At 24.9% G+C, this 18760-nt stretch overlaps 11 protein-coding genes across 11 annotated transcripts; 7 read left to right on the plus strand and 4 right to left on the minus strand.

Moving 5' to 3' along the window:
- Positions 1-68: 68 nt before the first annotated feature.
- Positions 69-239, minus strand: DICPUDRAFT_158921 (uncharacterized protein; the record flags this gene model as incomplete). The annotated part of the gene is made up of 1 exon (XM_003293946.1): positions 69-239. The coding sequence occupies one exon, from the start codon at positions 237-239 to the stop codon at positions 69-71; it is 171 nt and encodes a 56-aa protein (XP_003293994.1).
- Positions 240-1306: 1067 nt separating this feature from the next.
- On the plus strand, positions 1307-2857 carry DICPUDRAFT_84494 (uncharacterized protein; the record flags this gene model as incomplete). The annotated part of the gene is made up of 3 exons (XM_003293939.1): positions 1307-1328; positions 1651-1800; positions 2595-2857. 3 exons carry the CDS (start codon positions 1307-1309, stop codon positions 2855-2857), a joined length of 435 nt encoding a protein of 144 aa, XP_003293987.1.
- Positions 2858-3963: 1106 nt separating this feature from the next.
- DICPUDRAFT_42820 (uncharacterized protein) lies at positions 3964-5604 on the minus strand (the record flags this gene model as incomplete). Its single annotated transcript, XM_003293947.1, has 1 exon — positions 3964-5604. The coding sequence occupies one exon, from the start codon at positions 5602-5604 to the stop codon at positions 3964-3966; it is 1641 nt and encodes a 546-aa protein (XP_003293995.1).
- A 385-nt stretch (positions 5605-5989) lies between these two features.
- Positions 5990-7528, plus strand: DICPUDRAFT_158926 (uncharacterized protein; the record flags this gene model as incomplete). Its single annotated transcript, XM_003293940.1, has 2 exons — positions 5990-6263; positions 6351-7528. 2 exons carry the CDS (start codon positions 5990-5992, stop codon positions 7526-7528), a joined length of 1452 nt encoding a protein of 483 aa, XP_003293988.1.
- A 94-nt stretch (positions 7529-7622) lies between these two features.
- DICPUDRAFT_158927 (uncharacterized protein) lies at positions 7623-8616 on the minus strand (the record flags this gene model as incomplete). The annotated part of the gene is made up of 2 exons (XM_003293948.1): positions 7623-8365; positions 8433-8616. 2 exons carry the CDS (start codon positions 8614-8616, stop codon positions 7623-7625), a joined length of 927 nt encoding a protein of 308 aa, XP_003293996.1.
- Positions 8617-9303: 687 nt separating this feature from the next.
- On the plus strand, positions 9304-10286 carry DICPUDRAFT_42819 (uncharacterized protein; the record flags this gene model as incomplete). The annotated part of the gene is made up of 4 exons (XM_003293941.1): positions 9304-9512; positions 9621-9728; positions 9793-10175; positions 10243-10286. 4 exons carry the CDS (start codon positions 9304-9306, stop codon positions 10284-10286), a joined length of 744 nt encoding a protein of 247 aa, XP_003293989.1.
- A 240-nt stretch (positions 10287-10526) lies between these two features.
- On the minus strand, positions 10527-13477 carry DICPUDRAFT_158929 (uncharacterized protein; the record flags this gene model as incomplete). The annotated part of the gene is made up of 3 exons (XM_003293949.1): positions 10527-12145; positions 12224-12804; positions 12885-13477. 3 exons carry the CDS (start codon positions 13475-13477, stop codon positions 10527-10529), a joined length of 2793 nt encoding a protein of 930 aa, XP_003293997.1.
- Positions 13478-14792: 1315 nt separating this feature from the next.
- Positions 14793-15447, plus strand: DICPUDRAFT_21733 (uncharacterized protein; the record flags this gene model as incomplete). Its single annotated transcript, XM_003293942.1, has 2 exons — positions 14793-15126; positions 15206-15447. Coding segments are annotated over 2 exons (576 nt in total), but the record flags the coding sequence as incomplete, so codon positions are not given.
- Positions 15448-15620: 173 nt separating this feature from the next.
- DICPUDRAFT_13859 (uncharacterized protein) lies at positions 15621-15848 on the plus strand (the record flags this gene model as incomplete). Its single annotated transcript, XM_003293943.1, has 1 exon — positions 15621-15848. A coding segment is annotated over one exon (228 nt), but the record flags the coding sequence as incomplete, so codon positions are not given.
- A 1579-nt stretch (positions 15849-17427) lies between these two features.
- Positions 17428-17724, plus strand: DICPUDRAFT_42812 (uncharacterized protein; the record flags this gene model as incomplete). Its single annotated transcript, XM_003293944.1, has 1 exon — positions 17428-17724. One exon carries the CDS (start codon positions 17428-17430, stop codon positions 17722-17724), a length of 297 nt encoding a protein of 98 aa, XP_003293992.1.
- Positions 17725-17953: 229 nt separating this feature from the next.
- On the plus strand, positions 17954-18223 carry DICPUDRAFT_158933 (uncharacterized protein; the record flags this gene model as incomplete). Its single annotated transcript, XM_003293945.1, has 1 exon — positions 17954-18223. The coding sequence occupies one exon, from the start codon at positions 17954-17956 to the stop codon at positions 18221-18223; it is 270 nt and encodes an 89-aa protein (XP_003293993.1).
- Positions 18224-18760: the final 537 nt, after the last annotated feature.

An 18760-nucleotide genomic window follows, 5' to 3' on the forward strand; every position in this document is an offset into this window, starting at 1 on the left:
TACTTCATAAAAGATGCCCACATCTTAGACTAATAGAACATGAGTTAAACATTACAGCCCTTGGCAGATTAGCATAGCATAAGTTTCATCTTGTACGGAGAACCTTGGGTTAGTGTTTCCTTGCAAAGGAAACCTTCTATCCAGTTAAATAGCACGTATACAGCTCGGTATAACTTTAGTGCATTGGCGTAGAGTCTTGTTAATCCTTTCGGTTGACTATGGATATGTACAGATGCCATATATATCTTTTATTTAGAATAAAATGATATATTGTTTTAAAAAAAAAAAGAAAAAAGAAAAATGAAAAATAAAAAAAAAAGAAAAATAAGTGGTAATAAATAAATGTGAACATTCGTTTTCGAATGAATCATTTATTGGTGGTAAATAAAGTGGTAGGTTTAATTTTTGGTTAGATAATAGTGGTAGGGTATGATGAATTTAAGGTATAATTTCATCATCTAGTTTAATGGTAAAAATGTTAGTAACATTGCATTAAAATCAACATAAAGTGGTATACTATTTGGTTGTAAGCCAAATGGTTCTGGAATTGTGAATTTTGGTTCTAATATTCCTTTTTCGATGTTGATTTTAATAATGTTTTGTTTGGATGATTTTTTAGGAAAATATTTCTTGTCAAATCATATGTGAATGTTGTGGTAGTATTATCTTTGGTTCTGTTTACCTTAGATGCACCAGTGTAGTTTTAGATTATACTGGTTATGTTGTGATGTGGTGTAATTTTTGTTTCAAAAAAAAGGATTTATTCATTATTATTAATAATATTTTTTAAAAATTTTTTTTGAAAATTTGTGTTTAATTTATATGATGATTTTGGATGGTAATTTTTGTTTTAATAGTTCTGGTTTTTTAGTATGCTAAAAGTGTTATTTGGGTGACCAGACTTATTAAATTTTGGAATACATTTTAGGTATTCTGGATAAGTATTTTAAAGAGTATTTAGTGAATAAAATGGATTTTGAGCAGAATGTTGATTATTTTGTAGTGGAATAATGCAATTATTAGTATCCAAGTTATCATCACCATTATTTTTATTATAATTTTTTTAAATTTTGTTTGTGAATGAATAAATAAAAGAGATACACCGATCAACTAGTGAGATCTCAATTAGATTTCGTCTACTTAAAAAAGTTTTAAAAAATCAAAGAAAATTTTGGATTTATTTAAAACAGTTAATGAAAGTGTATGTGGTGATGTATGTGGTGATATATGTAGATTATATAAAAATCAACAAAAGTGTGTAAAAATAAAATGAATTGTATAAAAAGTGATAAATATCATTAAAAAAATGAATGATGTTGTAATTAGTGGTAATTAATTATAGTTAAAGATATGGTAATAATAACTATAATAAAAAAGTGTTGATACACCAGTAGTATGTAAATTTTGTGTATAAAAGCCCGGCTAGCTCAGTCGGTAGAGCGCAAGACTCTTAATCTTGTGGTCGGGGGTTCGAGCCCCCCGTTGGGCGAATTTTTTTTACCCCACAAACTGATCATATCTTCCCGGTGTTTTCTTTTTTTTATATACCACTCCTTTTGCAGACTTGCAGCAGCAGCAGCTTCATCATCATCATCATCATCATTCAGTTTAAATGATAGTAATAGTAACTATAATTCACAACAACAGTAGCATTAACATTCAATTTAAAAAATAGTTATAGTAAAAGTAACAACAATACAACAACAGAAGCACCAGAACCTACAACATTCAGTTTAAAAAATAGTAATAATAACTATAATTTAAATAGTATTGGTGAATATAGTGAATATTATATGCAAAGTGATCTGTATTCAGAAGAGATGGAGGAGCTGATATTTAAATTAGAAAAATGTCGTCAAATTTTCTCGAAGCTGCCTTACTGATAGAGACTCGGAAAAATTAAAAAATCAATCAAATCTGTTATTGTATATTTAAAACAATACGAAATGGTTTTACACTCAATAATTAAAAGTATTATAGCTCAGTCAATAAACTGGTTTAACATTTATCTAAATTTAAAAAACAATTTATTATTTAATATTTATTTTTTAATTTATAAAAATTCTTTTTTTTAAAATTAATTTTTTTTTTTTAAAACTATAAATGGAAACTATAATATTTGATCAATGACACTTTTTTTTTTAAGTTCGGACCCCCATTAGTTTTTTAATTTATTTTTTATTTTTTTTTAATTTTTTATTTTTTATTTTTTATAAATTTTTGTTACCCCTACTGACACAACATGTTATTTTTTATATTTTTTTTTTATTATTTAAAATTTTAATTTATTTTTTTTCATTATTATTGATATTTTTTTTTTTTAATAATCATTTATAAAATTTTAATATTAATAACTTCAATAATAATAAATTTTTTTTATTTAAAATAACTACATTATATATTCATAATAATCGAAATGAAACAAAAAATAGTGGCTTTAATTTTAAAAATTATAACCTATTTTTTAGCTTTTTTATTACTTTCCCTCATTTCATATATAGTGTTCTCAATTATAAAGTTCATTTATTATATAATTTATTATTCAATTTATGGAGTAATTTTTATTTTATTTTTATTTTCCATTCTTATGATAGGTGTTCATATAGAAGACCTCATAAGATTATTTTTAATTATTTGTAAAGATGTAGTTTCCATTTTTATAAATTCAATTATTAAAAATAAAAATAGTAATCAAAATAATAATAACAATAATAGTAAAAAAAAAAAAATTAATAATCAAGAGTTCCAAAAAGAAAAAGATCACATTAATTATGATACTGATGAAGATTATCATTATGATCCAAAAGAGATAATTTATGATCAAGATCTTGGCTACAGAGCAATTGATGAAGTTTAAGAGAAGCCGCAAAGATAATATACGATACCGATAAAGGCTATGAAAAATTACCTAAAAGGAACTTCATATATACATTAACGAAACGAAAAAATAATAAAAAAAAGTTATTGTTATTTATTTTAAATATTCTAAAAGGGGTTGTATATTTTCTTTTTTTTTTTTTAATTTAATTATTTTTTTCATTGTTATTACAAAAAAATAAAATTTAAAAAAAATTAAAATAATTTTATTTTTTAATTATTAAATTCTTTTTTTTGTTTGGGGTTATAATTTATTTAATTTTTAAATTAATATAATATAAAAATGTGTGTTTGTTTAATTTTTTATATCCATCTTGAATTGAAAATCATTTCCTAAATTTAGATTTGTATAAAAAAAAATATTTTTTTTATTCATAATAAAATATATTTATTAAAAAGATAAAAATTTATATTATAAAATGTCAATTATTAGTAAATATTTATAAAACTAAATTTTAAAGTATAATAATATATATTAACTTTTATATTAATTTATTATATTTTTAATATAGAATCTATTTCATTGATGAACCCAGTTAATCTCATCTGGAAGTATATCATTCTCTGATAATAAATCTGCTTGGTTTGGTAATAGATTAGGTGGCGATTCATGATGTTTCAATCCATGTTTTAATTCATGAGGTGGTGGTAACATTATTTTTTTTGTTTTTAAAAATTATTTTAAATATTTTTTTCATTTTTTCATTTTTTCATTGTTTATTTTGCATTATCGAAAATAAAAATAAAAAAAAACTATGCATTTTGGTTCCGCTTATGATGTGTAATGAACAAGGATCATTACCTAATAATAACCAACAACAATTAATAATCAACAATTATTTTAATTTATGAAAAAAAGAAATTTTAAAAAATATAAAAACTTTGAATTTTATAAAACATAAACAATTTCATATAAACTTTATTTTATTTAATTATTTGATCTTGGTACCTAACAATATAAATTGCTTTGTAATCATCACACGATGTTATTTATTTAAATATAATTTTATCTATTTTAATGTGAATTCTGATTTTGAAGATTTGATCTTTTATATTGACTAAATACTGTTGTATAAAGGACACCTATTAATTGTGATATGTAATATTAACAGAATCTGGTATTGCATTTTCTGATATTAAACATTTCATATTTTTATTTTCAAACGTAATGTTTTTAATGCATTGTGGTATAGTTCCTGGAATAATAGTTTGTTCAAAAGCTTCACCTAAAATCAAAGTCTCGAGGAATGGAGGTAAATGAGATTCTAAAATTGGTTGGTTAAACCCATATATTTCTAGGTGCTTTACAGAGTCAGGAAAAACTAGACTATTTAATGGTTGGTTAAAATAGGTTCCTATTGTTATTTTCTGTAAACTTGATGGGAAGGAATTGGCTGCTAGTGGTTGGTTAAAGGTACCACAAAAATAGATATTTTCGACACCAAATGGGATAACGCCAGGCTCTATTGGCTGGTTAAATAAAACTTGGAAATAAAGTGATTTCACACTTGAAGGAATTACTTGATGTGGTATGGGTCTATTAAAATATCTTCCGAATTTGAGTAATGTTACACTTGGTGGAATTACATTTGGTAGAATTAAATGTTCGTATTTTGAACCAAAAATTGTTAAATTTGTAACTGAAGACGGAATAACACCAGGTAACAGCACTTTATTATAACTATTATCAAACTCCAATGTGTGGACACTGGATGGGATGTCATTGATTTGAAGCACTTGATCGAAATAATAACCAAGTTTAAGAGTTTTTACATTACGCGGAATTGATTCGCCGGGTATAAATGGCTGGTTATACGAAGCTCCAAATGAAAGAGATGTGATACTATCTGGCAAATCACCTTTTTTTAGTTGTTTATCAAAGCTCCATCCTAAACAAAGATCTTCGACACCATTTGGTATATCAAATGGCTTTAGATCCTGATCAAAATTTTCAAATTCGAGTTTTTTTACAGATTCTGGAATTATACCTGGACACAAGGGATATTTGTATGGACCTGATAGTATAAGGGTGAGCAAACTGGGGGGCAATGAACCAACAAAGAGCTCTTGATCAAAACCAGTGCCTAAATCTAAAAATTGGAGACCATCTGGTAAATCATTTGGTAATATGGTTTTATTGAAATTTTTTCCAACCGATAAATTCTTTAAAGAGGGCGGGAGAAGACCTGTTAGACTATATTCGGTTCGAAATGATAGTTCTTCTAAATATGGGGGAAGGTCACCTTTCTTTAACACCAAATCAGAATTTGGTCCCAAAATAAGAACCTTTACAGATGATGGAATTACTTTATTTGAGAATAGAGGGCTGTTATCCTCAGACCAAAGCTTGAGATAAGTGACACTTGATGGAATACTTCCTGGTTTAATATGTTTGCTAAATGCGGTTTGGTGAAAAAATAAATATTGAACACTATCTGGAATAACACCTTTTTCAAACTCTGGATCCCTATCTGTCGAATACTCTTGACCAAATTCTAACTCTTCAATAGAATTGCCAAGCTCGCCTATAGACAGATCTTCTTTGAAATCTATTGTTAAATCTACTATATAATCTTTATATTTGAAATCTAGGTAATCTTGTTTTATAGTGAATGTTTTTTTATAATTTTCTTTATATAACTGTAAATGATTAAATATAATATTTCTTAAATATTTATTTCTAAAAATTAAATTTAAAAAAATATCATGGTTATTATTATTTATCATTTTATTATAGCAAAAAAAAATAAAAAGAAAAAAAGAAAAAGTTTACAATCTGAAAAAAAAAAATTTTTAAAAATCTTTTTATTTCTAATTTTTTTTTTTTTTTTTTTTTTTTTTTTATAAAATAAATAATTAGAAATAATATAAAATAATAATATAATAAACTATATAGTTATTTATTTATATTTATATTTATTATTTTTTTATTTTTATTATTTTTTTTTTTTTTTTTTTTTTTTTTTTTATTTTTTTTATTTTTTTATTTTTTTATTTTTTTTTATTTTCATTTTTAATATTTTCATAAATAGATTTCATTCATAATGTAAAAGTTTTATAAATTTAAAACCAATATTATTTATAAACTCATTACAATTATTTATTATTAATAATGAATAGTAGTCAGAATGATGACTATTATTATAATGAAGATGATGACGAAGATTTTTACTATTCAATAAATCAAAAAAAAGATCAAGGTGTTACAAACGAACGAGATTTCGAAACTAGTAGCAATAGTGGAGATATTGAAAAAAAAGAAGATGAAAGACTGGAGGAGGAAGAGGAGGAAGAGGAAGAAAAACCTGTATTGGTAAGTGAAGATTCGACATGTCCAATTTGCTTGGGTCCATTTGATGACCTAACATTTTTGGATATTTGTTTTCGTAAGTATAACAAAATATAAATTTAGTAATTTCACTATGAAATATAATATTAACACTTTTTTTTTTAAAAAAAATATTAATTTATAGATCAGTTTTGTTTCCTGTGTATTTTGCAATGGTCTGAAGTAAATCAAAAATGCCCATTATGTAAAAATATATTTCATTCATTTATATACAAAGTTAAATCAAATACAGACTACCAAAGATATATAATCGAGAATAAATCCAAACCAGATAAAACAACAACTACAATTACAACTACCACTACTAACAGCACCAATAGTAATAATTACAATCAACAACAAGCCAATATCAGAAGATTTAATAATAGTCATAATAATAATAATGAAAATTATAATAGCAATTTCAACAATAACAACAGACTGGTATTTCTACCAACTCTGTCCATTACAGAACAGCATAGTTTTAGAAAGAGTGTTTATGTAAAGAACATAAAAGCAATTCCGATGGTGCCACCATTCAAACTCTATTTAGATCCAATTTCAATTAGTGCAAGTTTCAAAACATGGCAAAAGAAATTAAAACCATGGATCAAAAGAGAACTACAATCCATATTACAAACTTCAGATACCGACATACTAGAGGACTTAGTTTTAGAAATTCTCAAAAAGTATAATATAGTGCATGATGAAAAGGTATATGAAACTTTATCAAAATATTTATTTGATAAAACATTACATTTCATTCATGAACTATTATGTTTTGCAACTTCACCTTATAATATGCAAACATATGATTTAAAAGTAATATACGACAAAAGGCAATCATTAGTAAATACCATTAACAATAACAATAATAATAATAATAATAGTAATAGCAATAGTAATAACAACATTAATAATAATATAAAAGAAGAAAATCAAACCAATGATACACAAAATAAAATTGAACCACTTTCAAATATATTACAAAGTACAAACTCACCAATTAAACATATTCCACCATTTTTATCAAATATACTAGCAGAAGAAAAAGAAAGACAAGATGAAGAAAAGGAAATGGCTTTAAAAAGAAAATTAGAAGAAGAAGAGCAGGATAATATAAAAAAGATAATGAAATTAGAAGAACCAGATTTCAATAAACTTCAACAAACAATATTGAACGATAATTCAACTGACCCAAAGCAACTAATAGACTATTTAGATACCAAAATCTCAGACTATCAATATTATATATCACAATTAGAAAATTACAAATCAAAAAATGACAATAATGATATTAACAATAAAAAAAAAACTTTATAAATAAAACTGTATGATTTTATTATTTAATGAAATAAAATAAATAAAAATAGCTTTATAGTAATACACATTATGTTTATTTTATTAATGTAATTATTTAACATAAATTATTCTTTTTAATTTTCTTTGGGTTCGAGTTTTTCTTTTTACTAAATTGATAACCATCAGTTGTAGTTACACCGTCATTATTTGTTATTTGTTTTATTTTTGATACTTGAATTTTCTTTTCAAACTCTGGTAAATTTCTCTTTGCAATTGGGTATCCTTTCTTTGCTGCTTTTCTAATATATTCAATAGCAGTTTTTTGATCGTCATCAAATAAAGACTCGCCATATGAGTATAAAATACCTGGATCTTCAGAACCGTCTTCGATAATCTTTCTTAAAATGGTCAATCCCTTTTCTCTATTCTTTTCAAAACCCTCTGAACCTCTGCAATAATTTAAAGCCAATTTAGCAAACGCTGGTGTATAATTATTGGATGCATTTTCTTCTGCCATTTTATAATATTTAATTGATTCTTCAATGTTCTTTTTACCGCCATGGCCATCATAAAACAAATTACCTAACATTAATTGAGATTCGAGTACAAGTTTATTTTCAATTGATTTTTCTTCGTTAATTTTAATTTTGTTTGGTGACTCTGCTGCTAATTTTAATAATGCTACAGTTTGATCAAATCCCTCGATTGTTGGAATTGTGTTTAATTTAATAGTTGCCAATGAAAAATTAGATTCTGCTGATTTGTTTTCTTTTGCTGCAAGTTCATAATATTTGCAAGCTTCTTTAATATTTTTTTCTCCATATAATAACTTGTGACCGACTTCGCTTCTTAAACGACCTGCAATTGTAATATTAGTATTTTAGTATTGAGCACTAATAGTATTTTGTTTAATTTATATATATACCTAATAAATAATCGAATGGGCAATCCCAAAGTTTGGCAAGATATTCAACTACATCTTTATCGTATTGACTATCTTTAATTAAAATTACTGTAAATAATTCATTTTCGACTTGATTATCTTTAATACCGAATCCGTTTTTATTGATTTGAATTGGATAAGTTTTTAGTAAATTAATTTTATCCATTTCTTTTATATCTATATCTATATATAATACTAAATATATTTATTTATTAAAGTATTAATACAACCTTTGAAGGAAACCAAAAAAATATAAAAATAAAAAAAAATAAAAAATAAAAAAAAAAAATAAAAAAATAAAATTTTATTTTACCAACGAAATTTATTGGCAAATTTCTTTTCATTTTTTTTTTTTGGGAAAAAGTTATTTAAAAAAGATAAACAATAAATAAAATAATCAAATTTATAAATATTAATATTTAATATTTATAAATTTTTTTGTGCTTGATCTCTACAATTACCATTCTAATTTATAATTATAAATTTGATTATTTAATTATAATTATTTTAATTTTGGTATAAAAGGTCCAAAAAAAAAAAAAGTAAATTTTATAATAAATAAACTATAAAAAGGTGATTTAAAGGTAATGCAAAAAAATATTTATATACTATCTCAATAATTTAAAAAAAAATTAATTTTTATTTTTTTTATTTTTTTTTTTTTTAAATTTTATTTTTTTTTATTTTTTATTTTTTATTTTTTAAATTTATTTTTCCCATATAAACCTATATAAACTTTGGTGTGTTTATCTTAGTACTAAATAACCTAATCTTGTAAATAATAACACAATCATAATTATTATCATAATCATAATCATAAAACATAGCACATCACTAAATCATATAAATTAAAATGGGAGATTATTGGATAAACCAACATGAAGATATAGTTAAACTTTTAAATACATTAACAGCAGATATTAAAGAATTCTCATTACAACAAAGAAACAATCCTGGTGTTGCACCAAGAAACTCACCTACAGCATTAAGAAATAACCTAGTATATATATCAACCGAAATTGCAAGATTACAAGATAGTTTAACATATGGAAATTTGAGAATGTATGTTTCAATCATAAAGAACCACATCAACAATCATAAACTTATAATCAGAATCAAAACATTATATAACAATAATATTAATATATTATTTTTTTTAAATATTTTTAGAACCGAACAAGAATTATTAAGAAGAAAAAATAAAGTTGAAAATTTAGTTTCTATTAAAAATCAATTATCAAATACTTTGGATTCTGCTATAAATAATACAAATTCAAAGTATGCATAACTTTAATAAAAAGTTTTTCAAAATCATAATACTAATGTTTAAATTAATATTTAGGAATGCATTATTAGGTGGTAATAATAATAATGGAAGAGCATTTGGACAATTTGGAAAACCAAGAGAAACAGATCAAACAAGACAATTTGACAATACAGCTTTATATAATAATCAAAAAGAAATTATGAAACAACAAGATGAATCATTAGACCTACTTTCAAACTCAATTATGAGAACTAAAAATATAGCATATGCCATGAACAATGAATTAGAAGCACATAACGAAATTTTAGATGATATCGAAATTGGTACAGAAAGAACAACAGTAAGATTAAAAAATACAAATTCTAAAATGGAAGTTATTAAACAGAATGCTGGTAGTACATGTATGATTGTTACCATCGTTATTTTAATTATAATTATTGTTATTTTGATTGCAACTGGTAAGTATCGATATAAATATATTTATTTTATGTGTAATTTAAATTACTAATATCCTTTTTTATATAGACTCTGGCTGTAAAATTTATAATGATCCAAAACATTGCCCATAGATTTAATAAAAACCTAAATAAATTTAATACATATATAAAACAAAATACAAAATAAACCTAAAACCCCAATCCACTAAAAAAAAAAACCAATTAAATAAATTTTAATTTTGTAAACTAAAAAAAGACTGGTTATAGTTTTTTTTATAGATTTTTTTTTTTTTAATAAATATTTATTTTTTATTTTTTATTTTTTTTTATATTTTATTTTAATTGTTTTGTTTTGTTTTGATTTTATTTGATTTAGCCTTTCATTTCAATTGTTTGGTCTTCTTTTTTACAACATGAGAAGAAACCTTGAATCTTTTTAAGGAATTTAGATCTCATTTGTAACCAAGAGATAATGTATGAGGCAATAACAGCAATTAAAGCGATGGCTTGAATAAGACAGGCAATTAACTCACCAGCTGCTGATGGTGATTTAATGTGGGTGAGTGAAAGTGAACAGGTAACTACATTGATGGCAGCTAAAAGATATTCTAACCATAATTGATAGTGGTCAAAGAATGGTTTACGAATGAAAAGAAGGACTGCATAACCAATGAGAGCAGCATCGATAACGATAACTTGGACAATTGGAACAGCAAGATCGGTATTGGTTAATGGTTGGGCGGATAATGGTTTGAATGCAAGAATACCAACGATAACAGCCATAATGAAACGTTTAATAAACATGAAAACAGCGAAACGATGATCAGTCTTTGGTTTAAAGTGGACGTAGAGACAACCGAATTGTTGTTTGAAGGTTGGATGATGGAGACGAGCTTCTGGGACATTGAGAAGGAACCAAATGGCAACTGGTAAACCAATGCCATAGAGAACGAAGATGATAGCACCTGGAATGATAATTCTATAGTCGTTAAGTGGGGTGACCATAGCAAATGAGGCTGCTAATAAAATACCAATATAACCAAATGAAAGAATACGAATGGTAACATGAATAAGACGATTGGTGATAACTTCTTTCCAATGAATGAGTTTTTCGATAAATGAAACAACTAAAAGGGTGATTAATAATGGTACCAAGAAAGCAGCACATAAAAGACCAAACCAGAAGAGAATATTTGGAAGGAGATATAAATCACCTGAACCTAAACTATTTTCATATTGGGCCATTGAAAGAATTGAACGAGTTGGTGTACTTTCTCCAGTCCAAACTTGTGGTGGGTTAATAGCTGGTGGGAATGGAATACCTAAATTTGACCAATCTAAATACTCTGTGAATGAAATGAAACGTCCTGGGAAGACGACACCAATATGTGATACTAATGCAATAAATTGGAATTGATCCATAAGAGTCCAAGCCTTGTGTGAACGTTGATCTCTCCACCAAAGAATAGAAGCTTCTTCGTGGGTGGCTTTTGGATGTTGACCACTCTTGTATTCTTCTTTGTAATCTTTAGAACGTCTAATATCGATTGGAATGGTTGTAGCAATATCAATAATATAAAGAATACCAATACAGCAAATGAAAATAATAGCAAGGGCAATGACACCAATTTCAACATCTTGGTCAAAGAACCAAGTACGACAAAAACCTTCTTTTGGTCCGAATTTATCACCTTCTACACAAACACCATCGACTTCGCACCAACCGCAATCGGCACGAGCAACACATCTTTTACTTGATGTAAGTGCTGGGCATTTTGATTGTGATTCACATGCTTCACCTTCAAAACCTTCATCGCAAACACAAGTAAAATTACCAGTAAGACATGTACCACGTTGATTACAATTATATGGACAGATTTTAATACTACAATCTAAACCACTGAATGATGAAGTACATGAACAACTACCATCATTACAAACACCATTAGATGGGGATGTACAATTATTTAATTCTGCGGTATCACAAAGAGCTACAAAATAAAAATTTTAAATTAATATCATTGCTGCTTTTTTAATTAAAAAAAAACTGATCAATAATTAAAACTTACCTAATTCACAACCATCACCAGTAAAATGTGGAGCACATTCACAAACACCATAATTACAATTACCACGATTTGAGCAAGATAATGGGCAAGTATTTTGATAATTTAAAGTGTAAAGAGCATCTTCAAAGAAGAGAATAATTTCAGAGTTTGATGAATTTACATACATTGAAATTGGACCACCTGAATCGATTGGATTAGTGAGTGAATTTTGATTGCTACCATCTGGGCTAAAACCAATAAGTTGTGTACCACCACTGGTTTCAGTAATAAAGAAAACTTGACCTGCTTCCATATCGACTTGACCTGCAACACAACCTTCACCTTCGATTGAAACTTTTGAAATTAAAACTGGGTCGGTTGGATCTTCATAATTTATAGAAATAACAGCAATAGCACCGTTTTGAGTGTATGTGCATGAATATAAAATAGTTCTTTGAGTATCGAGGGTCATTGCATCAACTCTTAAATTTGCATCAGTTGGAGTGTAGGTTGCAATAAAAGAATTTGAAGCAATGTCATAAATAACAACTTTTGAATTATCACAACCAATAAAAATAACTCCTTTACTTGAATCAATTTTACTATTTATAAAGAAAAAAAAGGTTATTAATTAATGATTGTGAAAAATAGTGAATAGTGTGTTATATCATATGATACTTACATTGAATATACTGTCTCGATACCTGTTGGTAATTCGAGTCTTTCAAAATCAGTATCGATATCAGTGAATGCACCACCTTTAGCTTCATCATATATGAGTAAAACTGGTTGACCATTAACACTGATTTCAGAGCCTAAAATGAAAACCATTTTTCCATATGAAACAGCTCCGCCACTTGGGATTGTATATCTACCATTGTTAATAACAAGGGTGCTTGAACCATCTTTTCCATATTCAAATTTAAAGAATGAACCAATACCAGCTACATAAATGAAATCTTCTGTTTTTGTGGCACCATATGGAATATCTGAGTTTAGTGCGTATTGATAAAAATATGTTTCTGGTGTGGTAGTTTCAGTATCTACAATTGTTTTGGCATCTTGAACTGGAAAAGTAATATAATTAGAATCACCAAATCCTAAATATCTAAGGACACCGTCGATTTCTGCAACTACATCGATTGAAAATTGATAATTGTCACCATATTTATAAGCTACTGGGTCTGAAAAATGATTATCTAATTGTGCATGAATGTTAATTGAAAGAATTCCTATAATAACCCATAAAGTTATTATTTTATAAAAAAACTTCATTTTTTTTATTTATAAAAAAAAAGTGATTAGTTTTTATGAATAATTAATTGAAAAAAAAAAAAAAACTTTGGGGGAAAACCCGAAAAAATTGATTATATGATTTTTTTTTTTCTAAAGTTTTTTGTAATTTACAAAATAAAAATACACAAAATAAACAAAAACTAAATTGTATATATAATAATAATAATTCTAAATGATTAAATAAATGATAATTTTTGTTTTATAAAAAAAAAAAAAAAAAGAAAGAAAAAAAAAAAAAAAAAAGGAAAAAATTTATTTGTTTTTTTTTCCTGCTTATTTGAAAATCGAAAAAATCTTTTTTTTTTTTTTTTTTAAATAATTTAAAAAATAAAATTTTTTAAAAAACCCCCAGCAGTTGAATCCAAATTTAGATTAAATATAAAAATTTTTTATTATTTTGGGGTAAGGCGGAAAAAAAAATTTACCACCCCACTATTTACTTTTTTTTTTTTTTTTTTTTTTTTTTTTTTTTTTTTTAAAATTAATTAATTGGTCCAAAGGCTTTGTGATGAAAAAAAATAAATAAAATAAAAAAGAGTAAATGTGTGTTTTGTGTGTGTGTGTATCTATTATTTTTTTTTGTGTGTATTTGTGTGTGATTAAGATTTACTTTGAGGATTTTTACGGTTATTTTTTTCATGAATATTTACACAGTTTTTTAAATAGTTTCTGAAACTCTTTTGATCACTTCCAACAAGCCACACAAAATAAAATAAAAAAAATTTATAAAAAGATATTTTTTTTAAAATTTATAAACAAAATTGAAAAAAAAAAAAAAAAATATTATAAAAACACAATAAAAGATATCAAATGATTGTATTGAACAAAATTTAAATTTAGAATGGGGATAGTTATAAAAATAACAAATAATTTCAAATAAAATTCAAAAAAAGGAAAAAAAATTTTTTTATTGTTTGATTTTTTTTTTTTTTTATTTTGAAATTTTTTAATTAATTTTTTTATTTTTTTCATTAAATTTACCTCCAAAAAATAACAACAACAAAAAATGATAGATTTCAAAAAGTTAATGCTTGAAGAAAAAAAAAAGATTCTATTAGAGCAGCAAAAACAACAACAAAAACAACAACAACAACAACAACAACAACAACAACAAATAGATAAAACAGAAGAACAAAACAAAATTAATAATAACAACAATAATAATTGTGATCATTGTGATAGTAGTTGTAATAATAATTGTAAAAATAATAATAGTTTTAAAAAAGTTAATTTTAATGAAATCAATATAGAAAATTTTAATAGATTAAAGAAATATCAATATGGATCTATAGAATCAATTTTTTATATTGATGATTTTATTAGTGTTGATGAGGAAAAGGAACTATTGAAGAACATATACAGTGATGATAATAAAGATAAATGGACCCAGTTAAAGAGAAGAAGATTGCAAAATTGGGGTGGTCAACCTGTTTCAAGTGGTATGATTGAAGAACCTTTACCAAGTTGGTTAACAAATATATGTGATAAGATATACGAACATTCAATATTCCCAGTTAAAGCAAATCATGTTCTTTTAAATGAATACAATGTAAATGAAGGTATATTTCCACATACTGATGGCCCATTGTTTTATCCTTGTGTTTGTATATTAAGTTTAAATTCAACATGTAAGCAATTGCCAATTTTGCAGCATATAATTTTTTTATAGCACCCCAAATGTTTATATACTAATAAATACATAAATAGGTTTAATGGATTTTTATAAAGAAATTAAAAAAGAAGCAATTCAAAAAATATTTTTAAAACCAAGATCACTTTTAATTTTTACACAAGATGCTTATAAAACTTATTTCCATGGTATTAAAGAGTCATTTTCAGATTTAATCACAGAGAATGTTATAAATAAAAATGACACAGATTTAAGGGTTGGTACAGAAATAGAAAGGGATATTAGACTTTCATTGACTATTAGAATAGTTCCAAACACAATTTCAAATAAATAATAATATAAATAATTATTTTTTTCAAAACAGATATTTTATAATTTTTTTTTTTTTTTATTTTTTTAAAAGATTTTTTGATTAAAATTTCATTTTTTTTTTTTTTAATAATTTTAAAAATGCAATATTTTAAAAAGTATTAACATTAATTTTTATCTAATAATATGGATAGGTTATTTTATAAAGTTTTTCATAATACGTACTTGTTTAAAACTATACTTGGTTTTATTCAAGAAGTCGAATGGGTCAACTATGACGATCCATCACAAATAACCAGTAGTAATAGATACAGATTTAAAGATATAGTGTCATTAAAGTGGATGGTGCAAAATAAAATGTTTTCATTATTAAAGTGCAAATTAGAGGCAAATGAATACATATGCATGGATCATTTTTTGGGTGAATGGCTTAATCAACTAGATAATAGAGTGGAAATATTCAAATACTTGATGACATCTTTTTAAAACAAAATAATAACAACCATGATCTCATAGAAGGGTTTAAAAACAAATCAATTAAAAAAGCATTTGAATCAAGTTATTTCGAAACAGACTTATTTTTAGAAATTTTATTATCAAGTGATCAATATTATAATATACCTATACCAACTTCCAGTTCTCCAACAAAAAAGGTTTATTTAGAACAAATATTATTTGATATTCAATCAATAGAGCTTCAAAAAAAATTAATTGATTTAAATTATTATACATACTCGGACCAATCATCGCCATATATGCATGAGATCGAGATGATGATCAACTTTAACTGCAACGAGGCCGAAAAAATACCCAAGTTATTTACTTTTTTCAAAAAGAATAGAATCAATACAGGGTGTATTCCTTCAAATTTAATAACAGATATAGAGTATTTGAAAATTTATTTAACAAATAACAAAGGTGATTGAAAGGGTAACGATGAAGAGGTATATAGCATATTGGATTATTTAGTATCACGCGGTTCAATAGAATGTGCTTTTAAAGCATTGGATCTATTTTGTCCACAAATTACATCAGTTTATTTAAAAAATACTCTTTCGAAATATATAGATTTAAAACCATCTACAAGTGACGATTATAGGATACTTTCATCATGGATCAAGTTATTTATAGAATGTATTAAAAAAAGTTCGGTAAACAAGTTAAAAATTTTCCTAAATCATTCAACCCCATTTCGTAATAACCTCTCGTATATAGGCCATTAATATAATTTCGAGCACCCTTTCCAATGTAAGAGAGGGTCATTTCACCACCAATATTTTTAAAAATAAAATAAACACCACTACTTTCAAAATTTTCAATTATTAATTATTTGACGAACACACATTAAATCACCATTTCCAAACCATTGCTCATTTTGAATATTTTGAAGTTTGTGTTTGAGGTTCAAGAATTCCAACATAGTGTGAAGAGTGTATTCTTGAAATAAAAAAAAATAAAAAACATAGTTTAATAAAAAATTCTTTCATTGTTGATACAAAAAAAAATAATAATATATATATTTTTTTTTAATTTATTTACTCCTTAAATAAAAAAAATAAAAAACATGGTTTAATAAAAAATTCTTTCATTGTTGATACAAAAAAAAATAATAATATATATTTTATTTTAATTTATTTACTACTTAAAAAATATATATACTTAATAATACACAAAACTTAAAAAATAAAAAAAATAATAAAAGGATAAAAATAGTTCACCCTTTTTGTAATTTACAAAATAATTTAAAAAAATAAAGAGATAAAAATAGTTCACCTTTTTGTAATTTATAAAAATAATTTAAATTTTTAATTTTTTTTTAAATTAAAATTTTAATTATTATATATTTTATTATTGTTATATTTTAAATATACAAAAAAATTAATATTTATATAAAATGGGTGACTCAAATAAAAAACCCCACCCCAGCCACAATTATACATTAGATTCCTTTCTTTCGGATGATGATTTTCTTTGGAGTAATGTTTTTTGTATGGGAGGTTGCACAGAAGAATGTCGTCAAAAATATATAAAAGCACTGGAAGAATTATCCGATGCCATAAAAGCACATATTAACTTAATTAAATCTTTAAAAAAAAATGAAGATGGAACCCTTCCTTCTTTTTATATGGGGGATGTCTATGCTTGTTGTGAAGGTAACTTAGACCCAAGAATGAATTATAATCTAAATATTCAAGATTTATTTAATGTTAATTTGCAAGACTTGGATTTCCCTAATTTGAAAAAGGGAAATTCCAATGAAAAACAAAGGGAAGAAAATAAAAATTAAATAAAATTTTTACCAAAATTTAAAAAAGTCTTTCTTTTCTCTTTTTATAATTTATTTTCTTCAGATATAATATTTTGTTGTGTGTTATTTTCATATTCTACCGGCATTATTGATGGATTTTCACCATTACCAATTTTTTTAATTGCCTCATTATATTTTTCTATTTGGTTATGCAAACCTATCGTAAATTACCATCGGATCCGATTCTATCATCTTTAATGGAGAAAAAATGTCTTCTCTCTTGAAGCCAGAGCATAGTATTTTAACAGTATCAAGACATCTTGAAAAATTAAATAAAAATGATCTCAGAAATTCGACCAATGTTAAAAGTGGAAGTTATCTCAATGGTGAATCATCCTGCAAATTAGAATCAGAACTTTTACCAAAGGGTAATAAAAAATTCACACTAAAAGATACTCAAATTATCATTGACCAGGAATCAATTATTATTATTAATAGCGACGAAGATTCTGCAAAAATTACTTTTAATAAAAAATAAAAAATAAATAAAAAACAACATAATTTTTTTAATTTATCGAAACTTTAAAATTTTTATTTAGTTTTTAATATTTTATTTTGAGAGGACCTTATCCATCACAATGACACCACCCAACGAGAAAAGACCAACACCAGCAAAAAATGTCGGATCTAAAATATAAATTTCATCAAGGGAGAAAATAAACCAACCACCAGAAAAAGGGGATAAGTTTTATTTAATTTTTTGAGTAATAATAAAATGGGCTGTCTGAATGAAAATAGCTATCTTCGTTTAGGGAGTAATAGTGTTCTTGATTGCAGTAATATTCATCATCCATGAAAGTGTGCCAAACAAATGTTTGTTTTGGGACCGTTAAATAGTCAAATAAACTGGCATAAGCTTGGTCCATGTAAGTATTTTCGGTATTTAAAATATTTGAATTTTTATATCTGGATAACAATTGTTTATTTAAAATTTCAATATTAAATTTTCCAAAGCCATCGGATTTATTTTTTTTATATGATTACCAATATACACATTACACAGGAAATTAAGGTG

Source organism: Dictyostelium purpureum (assembly GCF_000190715.1).
Source record: "Dictyostelium purpureum unplaced genomic scaffold DICPUscaffold_489, whole genome shotgun sequence".
NCBI classification, from domain to species: Eukaryota; Evosea; class Eumycetozoa; order Dictyosteliales; family Dictyosteliaceae; genus Dictyostelium; species Dictyostelium purpureum.